The 22,870-nt window shown below is 39.2% G+C and overlaps 1 protein-coding gene across 1 annotated transcript; it reads left to right on the forward strand.

The window, feature by feature from the left end:
- The first annotated feature begins 961 nt into the window (after window positions 1-961).
- On the forward strand, window positions 962-22,870 carry vsnl1a (visinin-like 1a). The gene is made up of 4 exons (XM_036549992.1): window positions 962-1,356; window positions 6,796-6,962; window positions 21,872-22,087; window positions 22,533-22,870. Exons 2-4 carry the CDS (start codon window positions 6,801-6,803, stop codon window positions 22,728-22,730), a joined length of 576 nt encoding a protein of 191 aa, XP_036405885.1. The 5' UTR covers window positions 962-1,356; window positions 6,796-6,800; the 3' UTR covers window positions 22,731-22,870.

Consider the following 22,870-nt stretch of genomic DNA (forward strand, 5'->3'; position numbering starts at 1 on the left):
ACTGGACAAGGGCCTATTAGTTGAAGTACCCTCGTTTGTAGCTAGATAGAGGTTTTAAAAAATAGTGCTCTCCCCTTGTGGGTAACTGTCAAAGGACACAGTAGGAGTTCCAAGTAATCTGCGTGTTTTGAGTCCTACAGCAGCTGACAAAACTTAGTTAATATTTCTGCCCCTTAGTTTACAGCACAATTCGTTCCATCTGGATAAGTCCTCTTCACAGCTATAATAAGTAGCTACATGAGTGTCATACTGTAGCTACTAGCATAGCCAACTATCTGGATAGCTAATCTAGCTAACCTTAGCAAGACCGCATTTCTGTTAAGTTCACAACGGGGTAATGTCAACAAGGATAATATTATTAATTTATCCTTCATTTCGTTAGCTATTTCAATTAATTTATTTTACTCACGTCTTTTACAGAGATAAGTCAACCACGTCGTTTGTTTTAGCTAACTGACTGAATTTCTGTGGCGCGTTATCAACTTCAGCGCGTGCTAGCCGTCAGCCCTGTAAGTGGCAGCGCGCTCTTACGTGTAGCGCTTTTGTTATTACGCATGTTGTTTCTGAAAGTAATTTCACTGAACAACAACAGAACAGAAGTACAAATATTAAAACAACATGCATGGCACGGATTGGAGCCATCCACTTTCACTATTAAAAGGTCGATGTAAGCGTCGTGCTTTTAAGTCGCCAACTGTATGTCTATTAATTTTTAAATTTAATTTTCAAGTACTGCTAAGTCATTCAATATCCGACAAGTCTTAAATATGCTTATCAATTCCTGACATGTTACACGATATATTTAAAAATCTAGGCAACATTCCATTATTTGTCTGACTTAAATATTCGTCTGTATGTTCGCACACTGTCATATCTGAACGCCGGGGGTTTTCCTGCATTTGGCTTCAAGCGAGATTGACCACACGCACTGTACCCGACACTGCACGTTTAACCCATTGACGTCTAATTGCTGATGTAATGTTATTTCCAGGCTCTAAGCGCTAGGTGCAGAGAAGGAGGCGGATTCCCTTCCCTCGCGCAAACTCAAAGAACACCACGATCGCTCGCCAGTGGTCCTCTGCGAAAGACAACCACTGTATGAAACAAATTCGTGATGCGCACAGCCTGAGCGCCAGCTCCATTGTGTCTCTAGCGTCACATAGCTCCAAGACTAGAGTGTGGTCAATCACTGCCCGGAACTGCATTGAGAAATTTTAACCTGATTTCTTTTTTACTTCAAGAAAGCCTCACTGTAGAGGTTTGCAGATTAAAGTAGCTACATTTGAACTGCGTCTTTACCTAAACAAGCGGTCACAGGACAGATCACCTCTCTGTAATCTTTGCTTTCTTGCCAAGGTAAGACGTTTCTCTTTATAATTTGGGAGTACCGGCGGTATCTTCTCGACCCGTCCGACTCTTCTTTTTCAGGATTCAGGAGGGCACACGGTAGCCGAATGCAAGAAATGACAGGGCGATGACACCTGCATTAGGGTACTGGATAAATCAAATGGCATCACATTGAAGAAGACAAAGTAAAACGTTGCCTTGTATTAAACCTTATACCTTGAGTAACTGAACATTTTTCCTTTTATAATTACTTTAAAACATTTAAACCCTGGCATATAACGTTCCACATGAAGCATAAATCTATTTTCTATGACCAATTTCTTCGGCAGTTGTCATTTTTTTCCCTTTTAATGCGATATACATAAGACGATTTCCAAAAGGTTGTATACCCTCGGCTTTCATGAAAAACACATCGTTGTTTTCGTCTAGTGAAGTAAAGCAGATACAATGTCTGTTCATTAACACGGACGGAGCAAGAATTCCACAATTTGCAACATAGGTAATATGTACTCTATTTGAAAGTGCATGGAAAGCTAATGCAAACGGAATGTGTTTTCGCTCCTCGTTTCGGACCTTGAACTCATTTGCCAAACGTCAGACTAGAGAGCGCATATATTTCTCTGTTCACACAGCCTTTGATGACATAGATCCTTCTTCTCTGCTGGCACGTCGGTATGCACATAGCAACATTGACCAAATCAATTATTATATTTTTATAAAGTAATTAAAAGAGCGTGCAGATTCCGTAACACTGATAACAAGGATCATGTCTTTCCCAAATGATAACTCGTGCAGGTGGGAATTTACATGGGATTTAGTAGACTTCCAGTTGTTTGAAGAATATATATTAAACATCCTTTGCAGGACATGATAGCAGTCTTTCAGTTTTGTTAAAAACTGTATCGTACTAAACAATGGCGCACATTTTTTTCTTTGCGTTTCTTGTATGAAATCAATTTACTTTATTCGGGTTTGACTCTCAAGGTCATCCCCGCTGAAAAATGACGAAAACGGACGTTCAATTCTATTACATAATGCACCAACACAATAGTGAACGGATCTTCAAAGTGTGTTCGATGCCGGTTCATTTACAGGTTAACTGATCGATTTTTTATTTGCTCGTGCATGACATATTAGAGCATTTTTATGTGCGTACTGTTGTGTATGTTGATCCATCAATCGTGTGTTGACTGATCTGTGTTGATACAGAGGTTTGATTTTCAGAAAGATCTTAAAACTCTGCCAACTAGGCCACTGTATTGTAATTCACCCGTGATTACAGTAATTTTGGGCAGAATTGTTTAAGGGACACATTTATAGTTATCCAATTTGGACACAAAATATGACCATCACAGTACCACTGCCAAATGAGATTGCTTTGGCATTATAAGGCTCCAAAGTTTCACATGCTGTGCATCATTCAGCATGATGTAATTACTCATTCTTCGGGCTGAGAATGCATAAACTAGTTTTCCGCATGGTTAAGAGTTATGTTTTTGTTCTGCATTGCATTGCACTGATGTACTGTGCCTGCTACCATTTGTTTAATCCATGGTGCATTACAGAACTACATTGACAAAATGGCAAAAAGGAACCTCCCCCAACGCCCCCCCCCCCCTCCCCCAACCATCACCACCACCACCACCACCACCACACACAAGTACACACACATAGTGCTTATTGAATGTTACAGTCACTGTTCTTTTCACTTAAATTGTATCAGTTTTAGGCAGGTGATGTGACAACACAACATCATTTAGGGAAAGGGTAAAATGAGCAAATATATGGATAAAGAATGCTGCATTCACAAGGGATAGCAATGCGGGTTGTACCTTTCACTGAGGCGCTTGCCTCTGATCTGTATTCATTTCTAAATTTCTAAATAGAAAATTCCCCTAAACGGAGAGAGTCTACACAAGATAGCTTTTGTGCTGTGTTGAAGATAATAAGTTTGAAAAATAATGTAATTTTGCATCTTGAAGTGTTTGCAGTGTGTTCTTGCTGACTTAAGAGGTTCCCTCACAGCTGATCATACTGATGACTGTTAACCTCTGCAAGTTGATATAAAGACTAAAGAACTCACTACTCCGGCAAGAAGCATTTATTGTTCATGCTGTGGTGAATGGCATAGTATGGACACTAGGAAGGGAGAAAAGTTCAGTATTTCACTCTGATCGGCCATAAGGGGACAGTGACAGGACTGCACATGTCAGTTATATCATATAGGCTGTGATGTACCTATTGCAGCTACTGCAGCTACTGGCAACAGCATAATAACTTATATAATGATAAAGTTATTATGCTGTGACTGTATTGTTATGTAAGGATTTGATTACTCGGGTGTTTACATAGTTGGGTGTTACTTACATGCTGGACTCCAACAATCAAGTGTACGTGGAAATAACATGAAATTGCAATAATTCATATTACTAACTCTTGTTCTGTGGCCATAGACTTTTGTAGTTAAATGCCAGGTGTTGCTAACAGGCTGTTTTATAACTACTTGTATGTTCCGAAAATGTGCATGCTGTTGGAATGTACAGTATTTTTCCTGTTGTTTTGGTCATGTCTTCATGGGAAATCAGAACAGAGTTTTGAATATTCTCAGTTAAAGATATATGATCCATCCCTGCCTGGGATATGCTGTCAAATGTAGGTTCTCTGACGTCACCTTTTAGGTGCTTGTATTAACAAAGCAATGTTTTACTTGTATTAACAGTTTCTCTCCAAATTTGGTCATGACTCCCAACCTTGAATGGCATTTACCAGACCACACAAATACATTTCCTCTCAGTGTTTTGGTTTACTTTGAAAGATTTTTTAATCAATTAAACTGTGGAATGTTGAGCATGTTGAGCAAATTAACAAAACAATTGTGTGTAGTTGAATGATATTTAAAATAATTGATTATCCATATAGCATTTTAGTATAAAAATGTTGTCAAGTTTTGTGCATTAATCAATCCAATGGCAGCTCAGGAAAGAGCATTCTATATGAAGTTGTAACAATTGTTATTCTCTTCACCTTTATTTGGTTAAATTTGTGAATTAAGACACACACACCATATTGTGAATTAAGATGCAGGCAAGACTGGGTAATGTCAAATGGCCCCTCGGACAATGAATGAATGTAGTGGTTTTAATTGTTTACTATTCTATAAAGCAATTCACTCCATTTATTTATTATTCAAAAAATGAGGGGGATTTAATGGCTTGAACGGTGTATTGTAATAATTTGTAGTCTAATGAATAGGATCAAGTTTATGGTTTCTGTTTAGTCCATGAAAGAGGAAAATCATAAACAGAAAGACTTAATCGTAGAGAACTGTACTCTGAGCTGTATTGCTGGAGGCCCAAACCACATGTCCAAGTTACTGTAATGCTAGTCCCCATGAGTCACTGGCAAACAACATGTTGCAGGTTAACAATGATAACCTTTATGTAAGAAATACCAAATATCAAAACAAGATATTTAAAAATGATTGTTTAACACGGTAAAGATATGAGCCATCAGTTCAGGGCTAGGCTGGACCTTTTCTTATACTGAACATGATGGTACAAATGTAGAGAATTTTACTTCCAACTTCTAGTTTTGGATAAAATGTGTTGGGTTTAAATACATTTCCTATGGACTCTCATATTATAATGATGATATATATCTTACTTTCCAGAGTAATACTGTTTATATGTATGGGGGCTTGTTATTTCGTTGTTGATGAATGGTTTGGTATTATTTGATATATTTACAGATTATGCAGCTCACTTGGAACAAAACACCTCTTCCTAGTTTCACGTTAATATTGTAACCATGCAGTTAGAGCAGTAAGTTCAGCACAAAGCACATTTTGGACTAAGGTGTAATAGTTTGAATAAAAATGCTATCTTAGAATACTAACAGAAAGCATGTGCTTCATTTGAGAAATCAATGTGCTATGATTATTATGCTTTAACTGCAGTAGGATTCAAAACTAGTTATCCTAATGTCACAAGACACCATTTTGCTTGATATCTGAGTGGCACTTTTCTCATATCAATATTTGTCAGAGCTGATGGAGAACAGCAGTTCATACCTTTCAGAAAAGGTGGAGACCCAAATGAGGGATAATCCCAGAGGAGTATGCCCTCCAGGCCTACAACCATTCCAACCTTCCATTCTGTGTACACAATGAATATGGCAAGCTTCATTACACACAGTGTGTTGGAAGCATTTTCATTGGTCTAACCACTATATAACATTATTGCGGAGAAGGTATGAGATCCACCATCAAAATATTTAACCAATTTACTGTTAGAAGATTACTTAAAAGCCTACTGTCTTATTGTTCTCAACTTCTGAATCGTAGTGAATTGTTTTGTCATTGTAGCATGTATGAACTGGAGGTATAGGTCTGACTATTAATTCATAGTAGAAAACATTGTAGGAACATCTAATGATGTGCATGGGGTGTTTAAATTTAGCGTGTTACAATGATATGAGCATAAAAATGATCCTCGCTTTAGATTAGAGTGAGTAAAAATATTGCTACATATTCAAAACTCATTTTTGCTGGCCTTCAGTGTCTCAAACCCACTGTGTTTTATCGGTGTCTGCAAAGGAGTGTGCTTTTGTAAACATGCAGAAGTCACAGTATGCCCTTGAGTCACTGGGTTTTTTCATAGTGACATGAATGATGGGACCCTTGGTGAAATCATCCTATTGCCAGTAATCCACTGTATAATAGCTGTTCAGACAACATCAGAGGCTACAGGGACAGCTTATCAGAGCTCTAGGATTGTGTCAGTATTGAACAGAAGCAAAGAACATGAAATATGGTTGAACCTATTGATTGTATGCTGAATATGTCATACCTAATGGCAGACACAAAACATAACTCAGAGTTGGGTAATGAAATGCATATTTTGCAGTTTTAATAAACTCAGGCCAAAATTTAATCTGAACAGAACAACTATGAGTAATTCATTTAAAAGAAAAAACTCAGCAGTGCAGAGGTGTTCTCATTATAGAACCTACAAAGGGCCAACCTTTGGTGTGACAGTTAAATTTAAAAGAGTCTGTCTTTACTAATTTCTTCTAATTTATGTCCATTGGTGCCTGCATATGAGTCATTGGCTTTGTCATTACATTTATTAAATATTGATAGAGGCAATAAAATGAAACACAAAATTATCTAATCTGAGACAGCATCTCATCCCTGCTCGGCCATTGTATTCAGGGGGTTTTGTTCTGACACCTCTGCAACTAACATTAAAGAAACATCTTTGTCAGCGCTATCCAAGGCCTTTAAAGCCATCTATCACCATTGTTTTCAATAAATGGGGTGAGCCAAATCCCTCAGAGACAATATTACTGTTTTTTGCCTAACATTTCCTGGCATTTCAGAAGAGGATATTACTGTTTTTATTTTCTCTTGTGGTTAAAGGAAAATGCATCTTGTTGCTCATTTGGCAGGAACAATGGGGAAACAAAACAGCAAGCTGACCCCCGAAGTCATGGAGGACCTCGTGAAGAACACAGAATTTAACGAGCACGAGCTCAAACAGTGGTACAAAGGGTTCCTGAAGGACTGCCCCAGTGGCCGGCTCAACCTCGACGAGTTCCAGCAGCTCTACGTCAAGGTAGGCACACAGATTCTAGCGGAACACCTTCATACGCACACACTCGCCACGTGTGGCCAACTTCCAGGGGTACTTAACGCAGAGGCACATTGTTGAAGCGCAACGGCTGGCGCACCCATGCTGAAAGGACACAAACCTAGCTTAGGTGAGGCTGAGAATCATTTGGGATTCAGCCCAGTTTACCTCCTTTTCATTCATTATAAAATGAATGAATAAAATTAATACAGGATTAACTACACAAAGGAGGACAGATGAGAGAATACATTACATTTAGCCATTGTGAAACCATGAACATCACTGGGTTAATGCTGAGGCAAGAATATCAGCATTTTGCACTGGCAAAATATTGTTTTCCAGAATTTGGAATTTTAGCTTAGGCCTTTGAATATACAAGTTTCTGAAACATCGCCATCGTGTGCTCCGTGGGCGTTGTGAATTCGATTCAAAAATCACCAAAGATTTTTTGTGATGTTATAGAATTTTGAGTCTTTTTCAACTCACTGGTAGCTATGAAAAAGTAATGAAGAAATACTCCAGTAATCTCAGTTACAGTAATTATACCCACCATCTTCCTGCGAGTTTCATACTTCTTTCTTGTGAAGTATAATCTGAAGCCTGGATCCAAGCAAATGGCAAGGGAATTAGTTATACATTCATCCTCAAGAGCAAATTTGATGAGGTCACATTGGAATGTGCAACATGTCAGCTTAGCCTTTACCAATTTATAATGTTCAATATAAATAAAGGAGTGTTATAAAGAACTATCCAGCATAGCATAGCATCAGTGCCTGGTTATATTCGTTGTTTGCAACGAACCTTGACGTTGACAAAAACACAAACATGTAAATGTTTTTTGTAAAATGGCCAAGAGCAGACTTCCTTCAAAACAAGCAGAAAACATTCCGATTCAAAACACACTGAGGGATCTTCACTTGTGTTGGCTTGCTCTTTTTTTATATCCGTTACAATTCTATAGTCTGTAGTGTTTGCCTTCTACATGGTTCTGAATGGAATGAATGGTAATGTGTGGCCATATAAAGGTTACTCAGCCTCAGCATGAGCATTTCTTTGACTGTCATTTTTAAACAGATTGTTATGATATGCTAAAAAATACATCTGGAAAACTGTATGTGTGTTCTTCATGGGACCGATAAATAATTCTAGTAATCCTGTTTGGAAAATCGGGGTCATTAGTCATTGTTGCGTATAACAGGCAGTATTGATTTAACATTTAATAAATGATTGCTTGTTCCTTGGCTGGCGTGTTATGAGACAGATACTATTCTTGAGTTTTCATCCTAAATGTAATGCATCAGCTATTAAAAACATCTGAAAATAGAATCAGACGAGGGCATCTATTGACTTTTTTTCAATTAACATTTTTTGGAGACTATTTTTTTGACAGACTGTCTTTTCCCCACATCTTTTTGACCATTATTGGCTGTTTTTTCTTTCAGAGCCTCCTGTTCCTCTGTTGTGTTTTGTGATGTTTAGAGATGACAGGTCCAGTCTTTTCCATGGAGGAAGAATTGAAAGTGATAGAAATTAGGTCACTTCCAAGAATGCACTTGAACGTGAAACTACGCAGAGTTTGTCCTCCTCATCTACATGCATGGACTGAGTTATCATGCATGGACTGAGTTATCTAGGAACACAAAGCCTCAAATCATTGTAGTGTACAATCCACCTTAAAGCAAGAGGTAAGCTGCTCTAAGTAAATGCTCCATTCCAAACGGGAGTGACTGAATGCTAAGCGATCTTAGGCCACCGGTCCCCAGATCTGTTATTGACACATGGTGTTGTGTTTCCAGGCAACAGGACATCACTGATATGCTTTTATTACAATCCTAAAGCACAGATAACAGGGATGGGTAGAGGACCCGGGGAGGGGGTGGGGTGGGGGGTGCTCACAGTGGTTGAATAGATTGTGTTTGGGGAAGAGGAGTGACAATGACACAACTGGCACTGATGTGGCTTACATCTATGCATTGGCTTTGAGGAGGACAGAGATTCGGCTTCCTTTCAGCAGACCAAAAGATCGGGGGCATCCACTAACTGTCCAATGGCTTTCCCTTTTTTCCTTTCCTCCCCTGCTAATTTGAAAGTTAATCAGAATGCTGCATCCTCCCCCTTTTGTGCGTTGATGGTGTTACAGAGTGGTGAGGAAAAAAAAACAACCCCTGCTTCATCTGTTTCTCGCTAAACAAAGCGAAAGAGCAGATGGTAATTCGACAATTAGCGCGTTTTTGACTTTTGGTATCTCCGATGGCTGTTTCGCGGCTCTTCTTTTTCGGGTATGGCTTTTCTCGGCAGCGTTTGTGTATAGAGGCATGCTTAATGTGGGCACAGCGTGGGGGGTGGGAGGCACTGTGTGTTTTGTGTAGCAGTGTTTGCTCCAGTTTTAGCCTGCATCGCTCTCTTTGAGTATATGTGGAAATGATTTCCAATAATGGCTTCCCAGAGTGGCTTTGGTCTTCGATCAGCTGAATGGATAAGCTCATTTCATTGGCCGTTCGTCACTAGGGAACTGAAAACATGCGCTTGTTTTTAATATTGATTCTCGGAGTGTTTGACGCAGTGGTCAATGCGTCGATGGGGAACGCTGTCGAAGTGTCCCGAATGGAAGAAATGCCATCACATAGGTGAAAGGAAACAGTGCGGAAAATAAATCATCAGCAACAATACACAGGCAGTCGTGACAACAAAATGCAATTATATGAGATTAAGATGTATTCCTGGCATAATAAAAAATAAATGATGAATAAAATTCATGTAATAACTACAGTATGACATATAATTAAGAAGAGATCCTTAATTTAAATACTCTAATGTTATCTTATTATGTCAATTGTGGGGTCTTTTTCTTCAGAGTTATCAATGAAAGGCCATGTTCAGCTGTGTTTTGATAAATGGAGGCAATATTTCCATTTAAACAGATGATGTGATGCATTATAGAGTCATTGATGAAAAGATCAGATAGAGAGGGGGAGAGATAAATGTACTACATTTTTCTCCAAATTTGTAGAAACCCCTGGTGCCATATTTGCCTCTGTTATATTGACACAATAAGAGCCAGCTGTAACTGCAAAGGCTATTTTTCCTGTTTGGTCCTAAGCTGATGACAGCACCAGTCAGCTGGGTGGCTGGTCTGCCAGTTGGTGTGTTTGATTGTTTTTTGTTGTTTTCAGTGATGCAGCGGTGTCAACAATGAAAAATAATAGCATAATGGTCTTCAGGTTTCTGTTGACAGAAGCTGTTATGCACCACACCTCAGAGAATGGAATAGCCCTATAGGGAGTGATCAAAAAAGAAAATATTCCACAAGAGTGGCATATTTTTTTTTTGTTTTGTTATTGTCTGTTGTTCTTTTCCATGGAATATGTGGACTGACATTTAGGTTGTCTTTTGCATGACCCCTCCTCCCACATGCAAGCTATCAATACCTGCCTCTTATCTGTTTTGCTTTTTTACCCAAATGCATGTAACACATAAACCAGATATTATGATTCATAAGGAGTTGGTATTGTTTCTTTTTTCGACGGCTGTAGGTGTTAAAGCTGGATCGATCTCATTATCCTGTCACCACCTGCAGTGTGTCCCACAGCATTGCAGAGCGTCTTTAAACAGAGCTGCCTTCACTGCGGCGTCAGCCCCGGCTCCCACCCTGGCCTCTCACTTTTGTGACCCAGATCGATGAGGCTGACGCCACCGCTGCAGTGAAATCAGACCAGGAAAAGTCTAATGGAGTAATGAGGATGGCTTCAATATTCTCCACAAGCAGTGTGCGTGTAGCAGATTATTAAAAGTGTGTTAACAAGGAACAAAGGGTTTTCATCAGTGGCGAGTCCTATAAAACTAAAGACAGAGAAATAAATGTTTGGCTTTTCTAAAAAAAAAAAAACAACAGCAACTGTACAATGTGTAAAAACCTGCAGGTGACACCATATGCACATATACTCCAGCATTGCATCCATGAATGGAAGTCACTGCCAGTCAGGGTGAGCGACTGAAAGGATCAGTCATTCAAGCGGTAATGTTTGAAGCCAGCCAAACGTGTGGTCTCCCATATTTACAGTCTGGTCAGAATGTGCTCAGAGGCATGTACAGTATGCCCGAGTGACTCCCGAGGCCCCGCTTAACGAAGCCTTCGAACCGTCGCTTTCTGTGTACTGTGTTATTACACTCACAGCTCTGCCTCTGTTACCAGCCTCATGCTAAAAATAGCAGCTGTCATCTCAGAAAGCTTATCTTTGGAACTTTTTTTGTGAGAGAAAGAGAGGAAATTGTCTTACAGTCTTTGGTGACTCATTTTTTCCTAGATTTGTTTGTTTACAGCTTTTCACGTGTTGTAGTCAGTAATCTGTGTATATGTGTGTGTGCGAAGTGTTAGGATGTAGCTATGTTAAGTAATTGAAAAACAGAGAGGGCAGGGAGGAAGAGAGAGAGAGAGAGAGAGAGAGAGAGAGAGAGGTGGGAGCAAGACAGAGCAATGATTTAAACCCCCGACAGTAAGAAAGCTTGAAGATGTTGCTTGATGGAGAGCCCAGAATAAAAGGCAGGAGTGTACTGTGTGGGCCTAGGAAGTATGCAAGGAATAATTAATGACTTAAAACCTGCAGGTTCAATTAAGTATTTATTTAGTAAAGGATTACCGCTGCTGTGGCATGCCAATGTCACACAAAGGTTGTCTTTTCAATGGAAATAAATAGGTTCCCAGCAATCGATAGCAGCCCGTGTAATTCCGAATGACGTACTTACTTAACCCCTTTTTAGACTTGGGCTCATTGGAAAAAAAGGTGCATGTGGACGTTTTATTACTGTCTAAATTTTTCTAAAGCTGACGGGCCTTTCCTAGCACTTCTGTTAGGCAATGGAAGTAATTGATATGAATGAAAATGACTGAAGCCCTTTGTATGTGCCCTTGGGGCTTCTTTCCCCACAATGCTTGTGAAAAGCATGATTGCCTCTTTCAATTAACTTCATGAGGGAAACATGAATATTTCAGAGGATTACGCATGGTTTACAGGGCTGTCTGCTTTGCCAGACCATTTGCCGCAATGTGTGACCTGCCAGCCGCAAATAACCAACAAGGTATATCCACAGCTGAGTATCTGACGGGAAGACAGCATTGTGTTTTTACATTCCAAAGCAGGCCTCTCACTATCAAAAATGCAGTGGGAAGGACAGATGATATTAGCGTGACCCCTGGACCACGTAATTTCCTGTGACCTGTAGCTGTGGAAAAACCTTGATGGTTTCAGTGATTAGCCTGTTGTTGGTGCTGGTCCGATCCTGTTCCAGCTCAATGTCAGCTCAAGGTCGCATGCTGCCCCACTGAATAAGCTGCCGTGTAGGGGCAGACTCTGGGAGGTGTTACACAGGCAAGGGAATTTCAGCTCCACTCACGCAGGACATCCAAGGGTGAATATGCTCTTTCTCAGATCCAGTCCAATTTGTGGATAATGATGTCATTTATATTGGCCTCTATATTGGAGTAGATAATCCTCCACATTTTGTGTGAGTCAACATGGTCCCTTTGTGGTTCCTTGATGTTGATGGATGAAGCTAAGGAAACAAATCATGACTGTTGTGTCTCATACACTAGTGATATTGCCCCCCTGTATGTACATAGTCCACCTTTAGTGCCTGTTTTATTTAACCGATCCCCACAGGGTTTTAAATCATTGGTGCTTGTTGTGCATAGCTACTTGGCTGAAATGGCTTTTCTGTTTAATTGGTATCAGGATTCATACAGCAGTCTACAGTTCGTGGGCATCGATGGCTAATTTTCATATTGACATTACAACCATGATTAATTCTTTCAGTTTGCTTTGAAATGTACTCAGTGTAGTTTATAATCAGGAAAGAAAGAGGTTTTTAACATAGCTGATTTGATCAAGTGCCTAATTGAAATAGTGTACAGTGCTGGTTTTTGTGTATGTGTTGAACTTGTAAAACATTGTTATAACTGTTAAATATTAGGGTTATTTTCAGTCTAACCATGATACAACACAAAAAATATTTTTAGTAATAAGCAGTTGAGGGATTATTACTTTTTTCTTTATGGATAAATAACGCCAGTATTTTGCAAATAATAACAGAAAATTGTAGTGCCTCCCATTTGTATTTACACTGAATATTTTGTAGATCTGGCTTATCACGTCAGTATTGACTGAGTCACCGATGAAGTCACAAGCATTTATCACTTAACTTTCAATTTCCGAACTTCAACCCAAAGTTATGACTCAGAAAAAAACAATAAAGATTCAACAAAACGACACTGAGATGATATAATAATTTAATTTGAGGAAGATTTTATCACTATTCTATTTGTCTGTGTAACATTTGTGTCCTTGTGCCCAGTTCCAGTACACAGAAATAGCATTTATGCAACTTTGACATTATTACAGCAAAGGGTGGCCCTTCCAGTGGGGAACCAATTACCCAGCAGGCAAACTGCCCGTCTGATTCAATCACTGGTGGAAGGGCACAGTGCCCAGGACATCAGTGCAGGAGAAACAACGGTGTGAACTTTCCTCTCTGGTACACTGAATAATCGAGTGTACTCTGTACTAGGTACATTTTCCCTTAACTATAAATGCACCGTATGATTGTATAGTATTTGTAAATGTAAACGAGGTTAATTGATAGCAATGAACCATGTCTGCAAGACACACCAGTGTTTGGAATTATGAGTTATGAAATGCTTTTTGTGAATGTTATTTGCAATTTTAATTTTAATCATCAAATTATGTGAATAAAGACTGGCAACATGAACAGACTGATTACTATTCAGACTAGGCTGGCTAAGGTTAGGGTTTAAACCCTTACTCTCTGTGAATGAGAAATGGGTGTGATGCAGAATTGTGTCTAAGATAATGAAGGGCTGAATGATCCTTGTTTGTGTGTCTTGAGCAGGAATACCTGGGCTACTCCAGAACTATTTGCCTGAAGGCAAAATGCTGAGTCAGACACAAGCATCAGGAAACCCCTTTGCTTCAGGCATGATTCCCCCTGTTATTTCTGCATATTGCACCCTCTGCTGGTGGACAGGTAGCTCCTCACCATGAGCGGCAAGCTGTGCTTGAACATCAAGCTTATATCCACATGATGTAATATATTAGCCTGACTATATCACTACAGCTGCCAGTTTAATGTTAGCTGGATTTCTGAATCAGCTTTGTGCGGCTCTTTCTTTTATGAACAATCCGCATCTGCTCACAACTGAGTGAACTGCTGTTACATATTGCAAAAAATGGTTTTCTCCATTTTCAGAAATACTGTTCAAGGAATCAGTCTGTTACAATGACATTAGAAATGGCATTTGAGCAAGTGGTGCCACAGTGGTGCAAAATACTCCTATTGGACTCTGTACCTACAAGAATCAAGTCACACCGGATTAGTGTCATAGTGCACTGTAGAAGTTATAGCAAGGTAACAGAGTAGGTTATTTTAGAAATATTTTACCTGTGTAGACTTAGCCATTAGTGCACATTCCAGGTACTTTGTTACCCATTTAATCATTTCATCCTCATAATTGAGTGTTTTTTTTTTGTTTTGTTTTGTTTTTGCTTTTATGTGTGTTGTTATTGAACGTAGGTGTATGCTTTTATGTGGTACTTACACCACATGCATTTTAAAAAGAGGTCTGTGCATTAATCTCTCCAGCCTACTGGGGTTAGCAAGCTGTTTATTTTGCTAGTTTCCAGCGCGTGTGCTGTTCACCGTGGGATAATTAACATATTATTATAAAACACAGTGAATGAAGCTGAGGAGACAAAGACAGCATGTGTTTTATAACTCTGTAGGCCCTGAAGCACACAGGTTCTTCCTCGCAAGTCACTGCGGGTTTATGTAATAGTTCAGAGGCTACTAAGAGCCTGGACTCACCACTTGCTGGTATCTAAGCAATGGATTATGCATGCGCTCAGATGGTTTACCCTCAGTGAACACAATTCTCAGGGCTGCGCTTTGGCAGTATGAGGTTAATAGCTATATACAGCTAGATGCTCTCATCCTTGCTTTAAAGACACAACAGGTCCATGTTGTGATATTAAAATAGCTTAAAATGCACTTATGGTATGATAAATGACATAAAACACAAATATTTAATTACGCATAATACATAATAATCAGAAAATACAGAAGAAAAATATCCCGTCATGTATTCCTGTTCTATATTCAAAAATAATATGTGGCAACCCATTCTGTGGTATTTGCTTTGTTACAGTGCTCGACAAGCTATTGTGAAACAAGGAGTGTTGTCGATTTGTGTGTCTGTAAAATTAAATATAGCTAGTAAATAGTACAAACTCCCACACATTATTTGTTTCCTGATTTTCCCGTATTTCCCCGGAGTGGCCATTTATTAGTGCTTGTTCATCTCAGCCCCGGCGTCATGTCACCATCTGCTTTGGGAAGTTTTGCTAAGACTTTCCTAATTAGACAAGTCATTAATTTCGGGTGTGAATTTGCCAGCGGCAAAACAACTCTTTGTCTGAGGTTTTATAGAGCAACAGAGCACTCTACTGTCCATATGTGCCTGCTGTGGAAAATGTGCACGTGGAAACGGCTTTGTAGAAAGGGTCCATTTAGTGATTCCTGCTTGCCGGTGTGATGGAACTCACACATGCTGTTTGTGTAGCATTTCATTTTTTTCATAAACAACCTGCATTTCATTTTATGATTTTACATTCTCCAAGGAAATGATAATGAAAAGATCGATGACATAACATATGTTTTTTTGTTTAGGTGAAAGTGTTTGTAAAAAACAGTGCTAGAAAGATATATGCCCAAAGCCCAAAACTCTCATGGTTCTGCTAATGGTGTTTTCCAGGGGTTGGGAACATGGGTAAAGCAATGGCAGTGGAAAACTGTGCTGTGGAAAATATACGGGCCTGAATGTGGCAACTCTCCAACAGGGGCATTATCGGCTGATTCTCTGTGTATTATCGCCTGTTGGGCGGGGGGCTTGTTTTGAAAGCGGACATGGCATTTGAAGCCCGCTGCTGGCTCACTGCAGGAGATACTGCTGTGACACTCTACCTGCCTGCATGTTGAAGCTGAGGCACAGCACGTAAGTTGGCAAAACAAGCTGGGTTGTGACCCAAAACAGAAGAACATCCTTTTTCCATTAAAGGGAGTGTACAGAGAACCTCTTAGGGTCACAGGAAGTGAGGTCTTTGTGTCCAGTTGTCTTGAATAAGAACAATGTCTGCAGTGTTTGCACTTGTGCCTTTATTCGCATTGAGGAAGTAAGCTGTATGGTTAAGCATGGAGTACTTTCAAGTCTTCTTCTCTTTCAAAGCAGACCTGGTCTCTTTATCTGTGCACACTGAAGTCAATGAGACAATATTTCAAGTCCATAATGAACAATTTCTTGGCATTGTATTTTTATGTGGTGAAATGATAAAGGTGTGTTGTAGCACTGGTGGTAAATCAAAGATAATGGTCTTGGTTCACGATTAGAGGGTAATTTTGGTGACACTTTAATGTGTGTCTTTAAAATGTCATATAGATTCATCCATGAACTAGATGTTATAATAAGTTGTCTCTCGTTTCAACAATTCCTTTAAGTGGCTTTGTAATTCCTTTAGGTGGATGTCGCTTTAATATTCTGTCTGGATGTTTAGCCCTTATAGACACTGAGACATTGATGAATGATCCTTTTATATATGAAACATTTGGATGAAGATGTTACTTTTTATGGCTGCCTTAACCTACCAACTCCAACGAGTAAATATTACGTATGAAAACATTTGTGGTATTCAGCAATACCACAAAACTGACAATAAGATGAGATAAAATCATATCCCACAGTTCTGTTCATGAAAACACTTTCAAGCATCACTTTTACCATATTTAAAAATACACGTTTTAGCTTCTGCAATTAATTTTTTGCTATTTGTTTTATATGTATCATTGCATCATTTTTATAGGCCTAAAATACTGCAATATGATCTAATCTATCAGTCTAACAATATTGATTTATTTATTGATTTATTTTATATTTATATCCATAATATTATTTCTCATAGTATTTATTATTGAAAGTATTCATTTGTAATGAAAATTAGCACAAATAATGATTCAGTTAGGTAGTAATATTTGTATAACCAATCATCGATAGTGTAAAAATATAACAGTAATAAATCAAAATGAACAGTTTCTTGTCTGGTATATCATCACGGATTAGCAGTGTAGATCACTCTGAATAAGAGCATCTGCCAAATATTATTATCACTAACATTATTATTATGATTACTTATGTCATGCTTATGCTTAATACAGTATACCAGTGCTGATTTCATGTCACTCACTTCTGCTTTTGAGAATGATATCTGTATGACGATTAATCTGCATACCCCAACTAAAATGTAGGCATTCCTACCATGGCATTGATAAACGAGTCCCATTAAAGCATGGCTGCACACAGTATGGACACAGTGAGAGGGTCTGGGCTTCTCTTAGAGGCAGAGAAGAGTGTACTGATTGTGAAGGGTTTTTTATGCTCCACTTAATGGTAGATGATTTGGGTTGTGTCTGGAGGGTTCTTGGCTCTGCTTCATGCATCGTCCTCCACTCTAGCTCACCGATCATCACTGCAGCTGTGCCAGAGTGGTCTGAGCCAACACGCGCACAACCCCTATTCACTGAGATCACAGATTCAAAGCTGTTAATAACGAATTGGAATACATGTACTGAGCAGCAAGATTAATCTAATTACCACATAATAATATAAGACAGTCAATGCATTTCAATCTGTTCTTAGCAAGACTTTTGGTGTGTACCTGCACCATGTGAGAAAACATTAAGATCACTTTCTCATCCCAAAGTGTCGAGCCACTTGCTCTCATAAAATATTTGTATGATATGCGCAAAAACGAACAACAATATGTAAACAAATCATTGGTCATATGTTCAAGCCTCTGAGGCCTCTGATTTAACAGTACAGTATTCATTGCCTGTACTTTTTAAAATATTCTCACAGCAGAAAAATAACAGAATGAATAATGAGGAAACTTGAAAAAGAAAATTTCTCAGTCTCGGTTCTCAGCTCTGACCCACATAGTTTTTTTATTTTTTTATTTTTACATAACAATGTTTCATAAGCCAACAGATTTGCGGGGAGGAACACAGAGAGCAGGACGAGGAAGGATCACAGCAGCAGCTCTGCATCATTAGAACTTTGCCTTTTTTTTCTCCGGTAGACTGAAGTGCAAGGCCATATGGAGCATAAGGCTCTCTCCATAAGACAGCCACACGGTAGTCAGTTTGCATTTGTGCATGGGACATCAACGTGCCATTTATGTTCTGGCGGGGCCCGCCGGGCTGAGCTTCGAGTCAGTTTAACCACGATAATTTGGCTTTATTAGTGGCGGGGAGCTTGTGTGCTGTCCTTTAACTGCTAATTCATTGATTTGTCATGGCAGCCGCAGTTTCGATGGCCCTGGCAGAAATGGGATTTTACTTAGTCTCTCCTGGTCTTCAGAAGACATAAGCATTCACAGGTTGCATGCGTAGTGTTAGCGCTGAATCTGTAATATGTCACGAAGGAGGGAGGAGGACTGTGCTCCATTAACTCTGTCTCTTAGGAATGGTGCAAATATGGTGTGAGTTCAGAGATCTGGCTGACACAAGAGCTGACATTAGCAGTAACAGCCCTGCAGTGTTAAAATGAAGATCTTATTTTTTCCGTGTTGCATCCTCCAATAAGATTAATTCCTTATGTGATCAACAACAGAATTAGAGTATGAAGAATGTTGTGATTAATTTGTACAATTCAGATAAGGCCCCCTCTTTATGGCCTGCCACAGCTAATTCATTGTGACACCCTGTCTTTGCAGCCTGTCTCTGACACTCTTTGCTGTACAATGGCCTTCTATCTTTTTGGCTGCTCTTCCCTCAAACCTCTTCATATCATATTTTATATATATATATATATATATATATAATATTCTAATACTACACTGATCTGAAAATTGAGCAAAACTTCAACTGGGACATGAAATTTGAAAATACAGGCTTTCAGTGGCTATTGAGAAAGTAGCCGCTCATATCTCTATTGTTTCTTTTCATTCCCAGACAATAACAGGAAACAGTGGACTTTCGCTTTCTATCTCTCCTCTTCTATCACCTTTCCATTAGTAAGTCTTCCTTTCCCATGGAGAAGTGGGGTTCCCCAGGGGTAAGGCAGATACATAAAGTAAATCTGTTCAAGTAAGGAGTACCTTGCCAACACCTAATTAACTGGAATCACTCAAAGGTACTTATTTTTGTCTTAAACGTCAGTTATGAAATTTAATTAAAAAAAGATTTAACGACATCCCATCTGGCCTGTAAATTTATTCAGAGCAGAGGCATGAGCGATCATAACCAATCTTCTGTTGTAGTGTAGAGCAGAGACAAGGTGAAAGTCACCTGTATCTTAATTGTTCACATCCATCTCGGGAAATCAAGGGAATACTGGTCCCACTGTGGGTTAGTGCAACTGTCACAGCATTGTGGCCTCATAATAGGCATTTGACATGGGCCTACAGTAGAAGACACCCCTGTGTTCACTCAAACATATGATTAGACACGAATGAGATGGGAGGAAAAATGTTTTGTTCTTTTCCTGTGTACACACCATATGCTCAGAGGCACCCAAATTGTGTTAATTAGGGGAGACCAGACCTGTAATTACTCTCTGACACATGTTTGTTTAGCTGTTCAGCGGAGTTCAGCACAAAGCCCTGCTACATCAGCACTAAGTTCTGTGCATGTGAGAGTCACTGAGCAGTGATGTTGAAGCAGGTTGTGAAGTCTCCATCAAATAGTCTTCAGGTAGAAGAAAAAGTCTGCATACATCCAGTTGAACTAAGTTGCCCCCACCCCGAGCAGTAACATTTCTCAGTCGTGACGTGTGTTTAGAAAGAGTGTTGGATGGACAGGGGAGGGTGCTGCACATTTACTGAGGAATGTGTCACTGACAGAGAGAACTTTCAGTAGATGAGGTTAAAAAAAGGTCTTGTAAGTTCAGTCAGTCGTGTATTAAGGTTGACATGTGTCCTTACGTTATATAATAATCTGAACAACAACGAATCACAGAACCGTCATCTTATGGACTTATCGTCACCTTTCCCTGTCTTACATATCCTCAAATCTCCTGTCATTGCATCCTCTCACTGAATGTTGAAATGTCTGTATACGGAAGGGAAAAGCAGTGCTCATCAAACTCTTTGCTTTTTTTAATTTTTCATCAAGGAAGATGTCTTTTGTAGTTACAAATCCATCCTTTCTATATCATGTGATAAGGAATATTGCAGCAATATACTCACGAGAACTATGATTATTTGATTATATTGAGTTTGACAGCCTGAGCCAAAACCGCAGTCCGTTGTGTCTACGGTAATTGCATGCAGTTTGTACATGAGAGCGAAGCAGCGGCCCCTCAGACTTGTATCTAAGAGTAGGTTACACAGATTAGAAATGCTGCCGCACTGGAACGTCTGGCAATTAAGTTGTTTAAGAGGGCTGATATTCCCTCCAGTGAAGCTGCTTAAGAGGCATAGTATTACCTCGCATGAAGCTGTGTTTAAGAGGGACAGTGTTCCCTCTGATGAAACTGAGTTTAAGGGGAATATTAGTCCTTTTTGGCAAAGCTTTGTTTAAGAAGGATAATGTTCCTTTTGATTAAGCTGTGTTTAAAAGGTATGGCGTTTCCTCCGATGAAGCTGAGTAGTTTCAGAGGGGTAGTATTCCCACTGAAGGCTTGTGGAGCTCAGTTCAGCCGCATTCACTCAGACTCTTCAAAAAGCCAAGTTCCGCATTGCAGACTACTGCTGGATTTTCATCACAACACTGAGGGCGGTGTCAAACGCTGAACATCAGAGGCATGCAAATATGCACAAAGGCACACACATTAATGCACAGACAGACATATGCACACACCCCCATGCATGAACACATGCAGATATACACACATGCATGTGTGCACATACACACACATGTGCGGACGCACACACACACACACACACATATACATATACATCTACACACAAACCTATTCTTGTTTGATTTTCGTTCTGTGTTCTACAATTGGTCAATTTAGTTTTAAGATTTTAAAACTATGTGTTTTCAAGTTTGAAGTCATTGTCCAACAATGCGCTACCAAGAAACTATGGATGCTATTTTAGTATGTATGTAGTGATATATTATCAAAGAAAACTGGTAATAATAACTGGTAATTGTCCTCCTCATGGGAAACCGTGCCTATGTTCAGGACACCAAAGCAAGTTTGAATTGAAGTGAATTAGAATAGAATTAGCATACAGTATGAGTCATAGCACAGACAAATATGTGAAGAGTATACACAGCGTAACCTAATTAAAGTTCCCATTCCCATTAAGCACTAGGATTTCATTACAATTCAAATCAAAATGTATGATCAAAATATTACAGGGTGCAAATATGTGCACCAGTGATGACCGCAATTGCTGATTGAAGGAGCCACAGACCCTAGTGAAATTTTGTAATGATTGCAAAACAATGTCTGAATCTTGAATATGTTTCTATTGTTTCATTTTTAAAAAATAATTAATGTGTGTGTAATATAGATGAAATATTCTTAAATTATTTTATATTACATTTCACTGCCAAGATATTTTAACCAAGTATTATCTACATGTCTGTAAGTTAAATAAATAATATTTTCAAATTAAAGACTGCATTTATTATGCCTACTTCATAAATCACAGGAGTTTTGTGAGATTTTTATCTTATAAGACTGTGTTCTCATTTCACTAATTTCATAAAAACATTTCTCCTACATCCACAACAGTATTCAAGGTCAAACATGATCTGTTATTTGTTACTCAGTGCATTTTTTTTCTGATAACCAACACAAGTCTCTTCTTTTTCTGTTACAGTTTTTCCCATATGGTGATGCATCAAAGTTCGCCCAGCACGCGTTCAGAACCTTTGACAAAAACGGTGATGGCACCATCGACTTCAGGGAGTTCATCTGTGCTCTGTCCATCACATCCCGAGGCAGCTTCGAGCAGAAGCTCAACTGGGCCTTCAACATGTACGACCTGGACGGGGATGGCAAGATCACGCGGGTGGAAATGCTGGAGATCATAGAGGTGAGAGAATGTCAAAGAGTCTGTACAGTCTTTAGTGCCACAAATGGTATGCCCTGTGGATTGAGCAGCCACAGAACATTCAGTCATGCAGATATTTAACTTTGGAGTAGGTGCAGTAAAAAAAGGATAGGCGTGAGGCAGATGGCTGTCATAATATGACATTGTTGTGTTTAATTTTAATTTACTGCTCACAATAGAGGTAATAATGCAGCTCAGATGTGATAACATTGGGGTTTTAAATTGCCATTATTTGAACATTTGCCAATGTTCAGCTTATTAAACAAAACGCCACAAAAAGAACATTGAAACTAAGTGGAATTACATGCAAAACACTCTGAGCATGTTTTTGATATGTGTTTGATATTTTGATATGTATATGTAGTATATGAAGATATGTGCTGCATCGATGTGAATATTTTGTAACTGAAACTTTGTGTGCGTAAAGGCGATTTACAAGATGGTGGGGACTGTGATTATGATGAAGATGAACGAGGACGGGTTGACGCCAGAGCAGAGGGTGGACAAGATCTTCAGCAAGATGGATAAGAACAACGACGACCAGATCTCGCTGGAGGAGTTCAAGGAGGCGGCAAAGAGTGACCCGTCCATCGTACTGCTCCTACAATGTGACCTACAGAAATGAGTGGGCGTGAACACGCCGGGGACTGCACAGAAGATTAATGTTCCATTCAGTTTGCAGCTATTTCCACTGAAGATAAAAAAAAAATGCTTGGACTACCTTTCAATGGATCCGCTTCTTGTATTTGAAACACTTGTGTGCAT

The sequence above is a fragment of the Megalops cyprinoides genome, chromosome 17, assembly GCF_013368585.1.
Source record: "Megalops cyprinoides isolate fMegCyp1 chromosome 17, fMegCyp1.pri, whole genome shotgun sequence".
Lineage (NCBI taxonomy): Eukaryota > Metazoa > Chordata > Actinopteri > Elopiformes > Megalopidae > Megalops > Megalops cyprinoides.

Bases quoted from the DNA above. Each gene is read 5' to 3' on its own strand.
- vsnl1a (XM_036549992.1), top strand. From the start codon at position 6,801: ATGGGGAAACAAAACAGCAAGCTGACCCCCGAAGTCATGGAGGACCTC. The intron at 6,963-21,871 runs GTAGGCACACAG...TTTCTGTTACAG, and splicing joins TCCAGCAGCTCTACGTCAAG to TTTTTCCCATATGGTGATGC. The intron at 22,088-22,532 runs GTGAGAGAATGT...GTGTGCGTAAAG, and splicing joins AAATGCTGGAGATCATAGAG to GCGATTTACAAGATGGTGGG.